Source organism: Limulus polyphemus, unplaced genomic scaffold, assembly GCF_000517525.1.
Source record: "Limulus polyphemus unplaced genomic scaffold, Limulus_polyphemus-2.1.2 Scaffold116, whole genome shotgun sequence".
Lineage (NCBI taxonomy): Eukaryota > Metazoa > Arthropoda > Merostomata > Xiphosura > Limulidae > Limulus > Limulus polyphemus.
Genome location: NW_013665726.1, coordinates 1,070,855 through 1,083,243, shown reverse-complemented (window position 1 = coordinate 1,083,243; position 12,389 = coordinate 1,070,855). Strand labels below are relative to the sequence as shown.

General features: G+C 31.5%; 1 protein-coding gene across 1 annotated transcript in view; it reads left to right on the top strand.

Moving 5' to 3' along the window:
* LOC106471930 (neuroglian-like) overlaps positions 1–10,909 on the top strand; it is a 23,028-nt gene extending 12,119 nt beyond the window's left edge. Inside the window, exons 4-6 of the mRNA XM_022401434.1 lie at positions 3,267–3,425; positions 6,093–6,306; positions 6,771–10,909. Coding sequence (XP_022257142.1) covers positions 3,267–3,425; positions 6,093–6,306; positions 6,771–6,984 — 587 coding nt within the window. The 3' untranslated portion in view covers positions 6,985–10,909. The remainder of the gene's footprint in view (positions 1–3,266; positions 3,426–6,092; positions 6,307–6,770) is intronic.
* Positions 10,910–12,389: the final 1,480 nt, after the last annotated feature.

Genomic DNA, 12,389 nt, shown 5'->3' with positions numbered 1-12,389 from the left:
CTCACTTAGGCTTGCCATGGTCTTTGTTATCTTAGGATTACCTGTCATTCACCTTACTGGTATTCTGTCATCAATTTCACTTTATTGTTTTTCTTCCTATTGACTTGGTTTGTGTGTGGAATTCTTGAGCCGGAGTCCACACAAACTTATCCCAATATTGTACATACTTATTGTTTAGTTAAGTATTTCTTTTAGGGCTTAGTGATATTCTTTTTAAATGTTTATTTTCAGTTTACCGGTAGTTCTACATCTGTGTTAATTAGGTTAAGTATCTTGTTCAATTAGGCTTAATAAGGGTCTGTTAGTTTTGGTTTCTCCATGATTCTTTTTACGAGTTTATCGATATTTAAATTTTAAGTTATTTATCTCTTCTTTAACACAGAACATTATATCCATATATTTATTTCACAACACAATTTCTTACCATTAATTTTGTTTAATTTATACTTTATACTTCTTGCCTTTAATTTCATTTAACTTATAATTTCTACTTCTTACAATTAACTTTGTTTGTGAGGGCCCCAATATTGCTCATCTTCCTCCTATAACAGCGGAACCCATTTTCAGGCGACCTAGATTTTGGAGTGCATTCCAAGCCACTACTGCAGAATGTGCCAGGCCTATCTAAGTTTTTTTCGACATGTTTCTTCCCCTTACTCCACTTCTTTGTCTGTTATTTTTTCCTTTCTCCTTTATCCCTTGGGTTTAGATTATGATTTGATTGGCCTTTTCTTCCTTGTATTCTTCTTCCCATCTTCTCTCCTATCATGTACTTCCCTTTTTCCCGGTATGTCTACCCTGCCGTCAGTTGGAGGTACTTTGTCTGTCGAACACTGGGACTACATCTCATATGTTCATCTCCCATTCTCTGCTTTGGGTAGCTGTTAGGCTGCCATCATTTACCTGTTGCCATCTTTCAATCTTTCATGAGACTGTGACTGGGGAAGTTACCTTGCCTTTTCTTATATATATACCTCTTATTCTTCAGGGGTATGTCCTTCTTTTTCTTACTGGAACCTGCTCTGTGGCAAGTGGTGCTTGACCAAGTATTCTTTAAACTTAAAAATTCACACTGTTTAGCCATCTCAACTGGCATATGTTCCATGGCCATGCAGTGCACACTGTTGAGATGGGATGTTCCACAAGATTGCTTATAGGTTATCCTTGTAATGTAATTGTTTCATAAATATGCCCATCCCAGACCATATTACCCATGGACTACATGGATAAAGCAGAAGGGGATAGCTGCCCATCGTTGCCATGTCTTGAATAAATTGGTATGGTCTGCTTTTAAAAATAGGATTTCGTGGTCACCCGTTACACTGTCTCGGGTGATGTTCCTCCGGATTCACTAATGCATTCTCACTCCCCTTTCTTGTAGTGGAGAATGGGAGTCCTTACCATTTTCCTCCTGAATAGTTTAATGAAATAAAATATCAATATAGAAATATCATTCAGTGCAGAGTAGAGCGGTGGTGTTCTGCTGGTGTAGATGATGTGATATCCTCCACTATAATGCATACAAAAACCAAAGGAGTGAGACATCAAATTGCAGTTCACCCCTTTGATTGGGATCCCTCGTCCTATCCTCATGTGGATGTTGGTTCCAGTGACTGGGTTTTGGAGTTAGAGTAGAACCAATCAACATAAGTCTTTGCACATGTCTATCTTCCTTCCTCAATTATACTCCATCTGTGTTGTGGGTCACAGTAGAAGTAGTTGGGATTGTTATAGTTCTTTTCCTTCTACTTTCCCTTCGTGTATCTTAGTCCAAGGATGTTATTGCACCTGGGCTGGTTCCAATCAGTTTCACTGTTGAGGGAGTTGATTTCTTTATGGTAGACATATTTTCAATACTGGATGTCGGGTTTCTGGATCGATATATTATTTTGTATTCTTAACATGTGCTCTGTTCCAAAGTCAGGGGTTTGAGATCCTCTCTGGTCTCTTGAACTTGAGGTGAAGACAGTATGATTTTCATTCTATCCCCATGTAGATGTTTGTTTCCAGTGGTATGGGTTTTGGATTCAGTTGACTTGCTGAGTGTGCTCCTCTGTTTTTCCACCCATCTATACCACACCCTTGTCCGATGGACGAAGAGTATACCTGGTTCAGACATGGTCTGGTCTCCTACATCAGATCGTCGGATCTGACTCTCTAGTCTCAAGGTTTGTCCTTAGGACACTTTCGAAGGAAGCTTCTTTTCTTCACTCGCACAGGCCCCTCCACTTATTCAATGTGGGATTCTAGCTATTTATGTGAGAGGAGTTAATGTATCCCATCAAAAGTTATAATTTTTCCTATATTGAAAATATATTTCCAATAGGTTCTTACCTCCTATCACACTTCCCACCCATCCTCTTCACTGAAAACCAGTGCTTCCACTTTCTGCCCAAACTTGAAGTGATAGGGAGTTGCATCCATAATGAGAGCATGTTGCACTTTCATTGGTGGAGGGTTGTCGCATGATGATTTGCAAGAGAGACACATTTGAATGAGTCATTTTCAATTCGAGGGGAGGCAGAAGGCTTGTGGTATGTGTGAAAAACAAATGCATATAGAGGGCAGCACTGAATGAGAATAGCTATTTATGTGACAGGAGGTAAGTACCTATCAGAAATATATTTTCAGTATAGGAAAATTATAACTTCCATCCATAAAGATTAAGCAATTAGAATTTTGTCATGAAAACAAAGTTAGGATCTTGGATTTCACATTGGTATTTTAACAAAACTAGTGGTTCTTTTCATTTAGTGTTTTCTTCTTTTTCTTTACTTCCTGTTGTTAGTGGGCCTACATTCTCTGCTTTGCTGGTTATCCATGAAATACCACAGTAGAATTTAGTACCTTAAAATATTTCCTAATAGCTGAAAGTGATGATTTTATTACTTAAGTGCAGCTGCTTGATTAATTTTAATATAGTTTGATCAGTTGTTTAAAAAAAACTCAAATTTACCTGAATATTATAATGGATAATGAAATTATCTTTTTCACGGTTGCAAATATAATGAAATATCCCAACAGGGCTGAAATATAATGAATTTCCGATAACAAGAATGCAGTAAAAACATTTCAAGCAAACTATATTGAAACCTTTCTATAGTATCAATAGGATCTGCAAAGTCTCATATAAAATGTTGGTTGTTTATGAAACCTTTCATATTATAACCTCTGTAACTTAAAAACAAAATAAAATTTAAACTTGTCCTTGTTGCGAATTACCTTATTCACTGTTGTAGTTACTAAAATAGTTCTTTGTTATATAGGTGAATCCTTGTGGAAAAACACTACTGCTGAACTAGAGACTGATTATACTGTAGTCATGGGTCTAGAAAGAAATACTCTCTATGAGATGAGAGTAGTATCTGTTGATGGTCCATTTGAAACTCCAAGTCTTATTGTTGAGGTAGAAACAGAAAGTTATGGTAAGCGGTTTCTTACCGTAAAGATAAAAATCAAATCTTACTTACTGTAAATTCTAATAAAAGGTTAGATTTGTAGAATGTCTCTTAAGGTTTATTACTTGGTTCAAAGAGCTTATAAAAACAGTTATAGTAATTTGAATTTCATTGTTTTTTGACTTTGTAATGTAATTATAAATAATAATTTTAAAAAATAGTTTAAGTATCAGAATTTTCTGTCAAGTGATTCTTTGTTCTTATAATCTGTAAAATAATCAAATAAGCCCTACTTATAGTGCTACAGTTGTTTGATATGCATTTCAGTTTTGATTATTAATAATTATAAAATGGAAAAGTAGAATTGTTAAGATCAAATAGTATTTCATTGAAATAAATAAAAAAATAAAATTGAATTTTTGGACACCAACTCAGGCCATTTTGTTCGGATAGGGTACTGTTGTGTACTAAAAAAAAATAATTTTAACTTATGAAAATCAGATGAGCATAAAATCATTTTAGAATGTCCAACAATTCTAACTATAAGAGAATCTCATAACTTAAGTGTTAACAGTAAAAAAAAGTGGAATTTACTACTGAAAAAGTAAAAAACACCAAAATTAACTCATTTACCATAATGCCAAATACACAGTTTTGAGTCTTTGAACTAGTATTTAACTGAAAAACATATTAATTCATGATGTAGCAAAATATCTTAGCAACAGAAGGGGAGGAGAGTTTGAAATAAGGGGGATCAAAGGTCAAGAAATTGATGCAGGCATAATGAGATAAAACAATATAGTATTATGAATATATTTTATGAGGTGGATTTGGATTAATTAAGAAGTGTTTTCATGTATATAGCTTTGTTTTATTCATGTTATATATTCTACAATGTATGAAATGAAAGTAATTTAATCTGGGGATAAACTTGGAGTCATAAAGATCACTCTGAATAATTACCTTGTTAGTGTGCTTCTCTTGGTCTGTTAGTTTTATTTATTTATATACTGGTCAATTATTTTATGTATGTTTTATATCAATCAGTTATTTAGTTTATATTTTTAGGGGTGATAATAATAATAATATTATACCTTTGGCATAAACAAGGTCAGTAGGAAGATTTGTTTGAAGGTATTCATAATTATAAAAAACATTAAAAAACAAAAACATGTGACAAGTTATTCTCAGAATACAAACTTGAGACATTATGCTCTAGGTATTACCTGAATAACCATTGAAGGACACTACTAACTAAATCCTTACACAAGGTTGTACTTAAGTAACAGGATACACCTATTGTTGAAAATAATAAAGGAACAAAAGTAACTTGAAACAAGATCAACTTAATAAGTTTTTTTTACCTTGTTTTATGCATGTGTTTTGGTCAAAAGTGTATTAGGAGCTTAAAGAATGGTAGCAAAAATTAATGAGTGCAGGGAAAATCAAGACATACAAACCAACCCGAGCCGAGTTAAGGTACGGTTTTCTATTATGCAGTTTGACTGAATCCTTAGTCCGGTATACACACACACTGTGTTTATGTTAAGTATTTTAAGAAAGATTATTCATATTTAATCAAGTCCCTTAGGGATTTTCAAGATTTAGAAGAGTGTATAATAATAGTATTTCAACCACACCATATTCATTGCTAATGACATATTTTGGTCAATCCAGAGCTCTTCAGGCCAGCTGGGATACAACAAACACAGTACTGGTCGGAACACTATTTATATAGACCATTTGTTCCAACAGCAATTATTAGCGTGTGAATGTCATTTACAAGTTGGTGAAGCATGATTGTAATTAAATGTACTTGTCATAAGACATTATGTTAGGCCTATTATTTTCTTAATACTACATTCTTAATCTAGTCCCACAGGGATTTTCAAGAATTAGAAGAGTGTATAACAATAGTGTTTCAACCACACTATGTCTGTCATATCCATTGCCAATGATATGTTTCACCCAATTCAGAGCTCTTCATTTTGTTTTGGTCTATATTTTATTTAGCATAGTCTTAGTTAGTAATAGTTTTAATTTTACTCCATAATTGATATTTTGTTCTAACTTTCTGTTTAGTGGACTTACCCAGTGAAACTTTAAAGTTAATTCAGTTCACTGAATGTACCACATAGATAAAATAAAATGTATTTTTTTGTACTTGTACAAGCAATTATTACTAACGTCTGATCAACTAAAGAAAGCTACCTATGTAGACTGGAACTAAGCCTCTAAAACTAGTAATGTGAAGTGAATTAATATCTTGTTAATAGTGCCATAACTTGGCAACAGCACTTAAGAAATATATATTATAATGTCCTTATTCTTAATTGAAAAAAAACATGTAATGTACATTTAATGATTTTTTCAAAGTTAGAAAAACATAGGTGTCTTTTCTTTAATTGGCTGTTAAAAAAACAACGTTTTTTTGTGACAAATTGACCATATAACACAATTACACTGAATCATTGTAAAGTTTCCATCACTTGTTATATTTTTTACTATTCTCAGTTTATTACATACACATGGGGGTAAAAAAAAAAGTCAGATTATAGCTTTGTGCATGTTGTATATATATATATGTATCTTAAGTATTCAGTGAAGTAAGTACTCAACTGTTTTCACTGTAATATGTGCTGCTATGTAAATTTGTTTATTGAATCTTTATTAACTCTTTTCTTGATTATACAGGGGTACCTTCAGCTCAGGTAATTGACAGTGCAGGAACAGCACCATGGCTCATAGCCTTAATGTGTGCCATTGCCCTGGCTCTTCTTATTATAATCATAATCTGTCTCATTAAACGAAATGCCGGAGGAAAATATCCAGTCTACAAGAAGGAGGCGACTTTAGGTTCTGGACTGGATTACCCTGATGGTGGTGGTTTCCATGAATATAACAAACCGTAAGTAAACTTTTAGTAATTTCAAGGAAATCTTTATTTCAGCAATCAAATGAATATACCTTTCTTTTAGACTGGAACAGTGCATGTTTTGTAGACACCACCATTAATGTTTGTAGCTTATAGATTTTTGCAGCATATGATGAAACAATAACAGTAAGTACAAGTATTCCATATGAGCTGTGTCATGCAGCCAAAGGTTTACTTCTTTGTTTACGATATTACTTCTGTTTTTGTTTGAAGGCTTATTGCTTTAGCTCTGTAGTGTGTATAAAACTTTAGCTTTTTAATTCTGTCATGTGACTGAAAAATATAGACAGATAATTCATAGAGATGATATTTTTGTACTGTTACGAGTTCCTAGAAAAATAAAGATGAATTTAGTTCAAATTGCTTAAACCTTTTTCCTCATACTACACTGAATTTTGAACTGTTCTGATTTTATGTATTTTTGAAAAATATTTCAGTTCCAGTAACCATCATCCCTTAAAGGGCAGCAGAACCTCTCTTAACAGTAGCCTGGCAGGTCCAGGCAGTGACACTGACAGTATGGCAGAATATGGAGGAGAAGGAGACACAGGAAAGTTTACTGAAGATGGATCCTTTATTGGTCAGTATGGTCGAACTAAAAATGCAGAAGAAGAATCTAGGTTATCAACAGCAGCCACTCCACTCGTTTGAAGCTCTGCAAGTTGTTTTACACATTTCAGTCCCTTTTTTTATTCTGGAAAATTAGACATGTGTGCAAACTGTATGAACTAGAGACTGGTATTTTTCAATGCCTACAAATGATATAATAATTTCTAGTTCATAACTGTTCTAAATCGTAAGTTTCAAACATCAACAGTGTGGTTGTTTTTTAAATTTTTGATACTAAAGAAACTCCAGTGTGTATTCCACATTATAGATTTTCTTACAGTATGCTAATATATTTTGTTGTTTTGTAAGTGAGCTTGTGAGTACATTGTTATTCTGTTATAAACCCAGTACATAGAATTTACATATTGTTCATTAGTGTTAAATTGTTACGAGTAAAATAAATTCTAATAACATTTTGTGAATAACTGTTGAAATATAAATTCTCTTCCAAATCATGGATTATTTCTACTTCTAGTATGTTTCACATTTTATAAAAAGGAGTTTTTGATAAATTTGAACTGTGTGTTTAGTGCTGATGGATGCTGAAAGTTGTGTTAAACTTAGAAAAATTTATTATTTTTGGAATTTTTGTCTGTCATGGGCTTTTTTCTATTAATATTTTGAACTAGCTTAACAGAATCTCTAATTCTTCAATCTGAAATAATATTCTTTGTTTTACAAATTCTTTTACAATTAATCTTGTGTTTAGCTGTTACTAAAATTATTTTTGTAAATACTTTATAGTATTTTATTAATATAAAAACTGAACAAATACTGCCAGTAGATGATGGAGCAAGTGATGTTCCAATATTTTTTTAAACTAATATATAATTTACACTAGATTTTCCACAAAATTTCAGATAAAATTAATTTGAATGCTTATTATTAATTCCATAATCTATTTAGGAGTGGAATCTTTTGTTATTTTTACAGAAGATGGTTGTCAACTTTTAACTATATTACATTGTGTTAATTTCTCACAACTACCCAATTGCTTTATTAATCACATTTGTCACCTATCATAATAGTGAAATGTAATATTTATCAGATGTGTAGCTTTCAAAAAAAAAAGGGTTACACATGCTTTTCTTTTGAAGATGTGTTCAAGTTCATCATGGTAATTTTTAAAACAAAAATGTAATAAAAGAACACAATTCAACCATCTAATTTCCCTGTGGTATTCTAAATGCAGACTTTTGCTGTTTGGTAAAGGGCCCTTAAGGCCCTCTGCTCTGGATGAATACACACGATTAATGCCTCAAGTTCTGATAAATGTAAATAAGAGATAATTCACTTAAAATAAAGTTATATATGACTTATTAAAAGCATGAGTACAAGCCATGTTAGTTACTTAACACTAAATAGATTTAGCTTTACCTGATGTTTTCATACCTGTGTACTAAAAAAGTACATAAGATAATGCATCACATGAACTATCTTTCTAGATTTAGTACCTGAGCTTTTAGACAGTTTATAATATATAACACATAAATAAAACATTTTCAGATACTTTCAGCTATTATTAATAATGTCAAGTAAAAAGCTTGTGTAGTATTGTTGCTTTTGTTTGTGTAGGTGCTGCTCTCTATGTCATAAATTTGTTTTTTGTATTAACATCATCCTCATTATTCATTATTAAATTATGAATTTTATTTCTTTGCAGTAAAATTCTTCCTAAATTATAGCTTAACAATTAAATTTCAGCATTAAAATTATATGGTTATTTGCATTCAAAATTACACCAACCAAGTACTTAAATGACAACAATGTTAGAAAGTCAAATCTTTTGCATAATCTAGCTGGTATCCTGTGTAAGAGGATACTTGCATGTACAATTATTTTTAGGGAAAATAGGGGCAGAATGTCTTATATCTGTATTTGGAAACCGATTCAATTAAAATTTACTTTATTTTGAATTTCATAATAAATGGTTGAAAGAAACTTTAAAATAGTATTATATCTATGTATATCTCAAGTCTGGCTGGACCAGATAGTTTTGTAATATTTCATTCTTTTTTGATATCATCATTAATATGTGTATCCACCATATTTGTAGTTTTTACAATAGCATTTCACCAATTTGTTGGCAATGCTTGGTTTATGCTACGATACATTTCCATTAAAACAATTTGTTTTAATTGTCTGAAAGTAATATAATGTATTAATTACTGTTAGTGGATAAGCAAGAACTTGTGAATTAATGATGATAAAAAATGTATTCATTATAAAGAGCTTAGAATTTATTATGATAAACGTGTATTGTCCAAAAGTTAATTTGAAGCTAAACCTTGGAAAACTTTGTTAGTGAACAATAAAGTGTTAAGTCACGCCAGTCAATTATTTTGATAATCAAAATGTTTTTCATTATGAACTTTTGTTACCGGTCTCTTTGTAATACAATTATATTGAGTGCTTCTATGTCTAAAGCCCTTTTTACATATAATAAAGTTAAATATACAAACATTTCTTAGTATAAAACATACGATTAATTTGTTGAATTCAATAGTAAAAATTTTGCAGTGTTTCAACTATTGCAAACCTGGCTATCACCAGATGAGATAGGGAGATATTGATTAATATTCCTTTCTAGAGTATGTGAAGATCAGAAGTTTTATTACAAGGTTCTATGACAAATACTAAGAATTAGGAGCAGGTAACGGTGCTAATAATGCCCATTTTTTACTAACCATTTGTATGTTGTTGAAAACAAATCAAATTTCACCTTTTCAAAGAAATCTGGATTTAAAGATATTTAAAAAGAAAAAATCATAATATTAATCTATTTCTTATATGAAAAAATAGTGCAATCAACATTCATACTATTTGTATACTGATTCTTAGGATTGTTTAAAAGTATAATAAATGGATTACTACCTGCAATCACTCCACATAAGAATTTACCAAAAGCTAGAATCTTTTAACTAATGCATAAGCCCAGAATTAACTACAACACTGGTGCTTAGCAATTTTAAAAACAAATGATTACATTTCTGGTCTGTAAATACATTTCTGATACGTCTTAAAAAGCACTTTCCTCTATCCTTGGAACAAAGTTTACGAGTAAAAACAGTTTAGAAGTTATGTAGGAAAGTCAGGGAAGCATCTTAGTTTGGAAATTTTTCTGGATTTAAACACGTTATTGTTGGTTTGGGGACCATTTAATTTGTATAAATTATTTTCATATAAATGTTTAAAAGTTTTCAAACTGCAAGTTTTTAATTTTTGAAGAATATATATATGTATCTAACCTTGTTACAATGTAAAATAATATTAAAAAGCAGAGTTTATTTTATAAATCTAAGTAAATATTTGGTTGTTATAGCCATTCATTTTCAATAGAACATTTCAGTCAATTGCTCAATACAGCATCAAAATTTCAGATTTTTTAAACTCATTTAAGTTACGAGTATGATGTACAGTAATATTCTTGATATTTCATTCAGTATAGGCACTCAAGTACGGTAGACAGATTTTATAAACTATTTTCAAGTATATAATGTTGTAGTCACAAATGTCCATGATTCATTGCTTCTATGATTATTTTAAGTTCCCCTTTTAAGTTGGTGCCTTGGAAGCTTACCAACATCATTATTTCTGTAAATTTGTTGTTGTTTTTTCAAGGTAATTCTAGTTTAAAATTACTAAATAGATGGTTAAAAGCTACATTATTATTATAACAAGAGGCTTATTAGTTGATATTATTTGTGAATGTTAACATACGTGCACACAACTAAACGATAAAATCAAGGTGCTTAATAACTGTTGCCAATGTAATTTATCTGCCAAACCACTGAGGTAAATTAAATGTACCTGTCTAAAGCACTGTGTACTAGAAAAACCTTCCATACACATGCCTTTCAAACTTTGTACACATCTGAGTCTGAAATATAGACCTTCTGTACTCAAAATAAAAAAAAACCTGGAACTCTATTTCAAATCAATATGTACAATGTATGGAACTAAAAAACAGGCAAAATTATTTAAAACTTCCAGATATTTCATTAGAATAATTCAAAACTAATCAAACATTGACTGAAAATCTCTTACTCTTCTAATGTATTTCTTTAATGTTTGTAAAATTTTAGCTTAAAAAAAATGGGTTCAGGCTGATGTAAACCTATAATTGTTATGAGTTGCCATTATAAACACCTGTATTATAAAATCTAAATGAAAATCTATATATATAATAAAGTTTTTGGCAGTGTAAAATGTCTGATATTGTTCTCATTCCATGTTAGTAATGTCCTATTTTGATAAGGAAATATCTGATACACAGATAACGAGATCCTGCAGAAAAGATATAACTGACAAGAATGGATGTAAATGGGATGATCAATGAGAAAGAAAATTTAAAATGTTATATATATATATATATAACGCATGAGAAACCAAAATACATAATATTTTAAGACCTTGCACCATGAAAAACTCTGCCATTATATGGCCACGCCCTTTTTTATTATTGATTTGTCAACTGACTACTTTTACACTTTCTATTGTAGTTAATATGCATCGTAGGTACAGTGCAGGAGGATAACAAAGATGACAAATATGGCATGTTTCTTTTTCATTTTTTGTGTTCATCACATACTCTGCCAGTTACCATTTTTAGTAAAATATCCTACTTTTTCATGGCCACGGGTCTTAAGATATGAAATAAAAACTAGGATACAGACATTAACTGAAACTGAATAAAAATGCCTAGCTTGATAAAGACAATGTACTGGAAAACAATTGATAAATGAAAAATCAATTTGAAGAATGCCGATTGATCTGATAAAAAGAACACCACGGATGAAGAACATACTTAATTCACACCTGAGGCTTCTTAGTTGGAGAATAAAACTAAAATTGAACTAGTACAAAAGTGGCAAAACTTATCCATACTTTTTAATAGAATGTCTTTATTCATAAAATTTCCTAGTCCAGTTGCAGTATGTACAGAGTCTTGAACTATACTAATACTGCCTTAATGTTTTGTCGCTGACATGTGGAATAATTTGTTGAGCGAGCCTCGTAGGTTGTCTTTTGAGTTATTACATGTGAGGATAAGTAATTCTAAACTGGTTTGACTTTTCTCTTAATGTACTCTATCCTACCAAAAGTCATGGGACATGGGTAGTTATGAATAAAAATGCCTTTATTCCAAGTAATTAATAGCGTGTTGGCCCGCCTTTTGCCTTAATGACTGCTTCAATGCATTGTGGAAGACTGTCTACAAATTTCTGGTGGAAAACTGGTGGTATTGTTCTCTACTCCTCCTTTGAAGAATTAGTAAGCTCTACTACTGAAGAGGGCCGTCTTGGCCTTGCCTTAATTCTGTGTTCCATTTCATCCCAAAGATGTTCTATCAGGTTGAGGTTAGAGCTTTATGCTGGGCACTGCAATGTTCCAATGTTATTCTCTTCAAACCACGTGTTCACAATCCTTGCTTTGTGACATGGAGC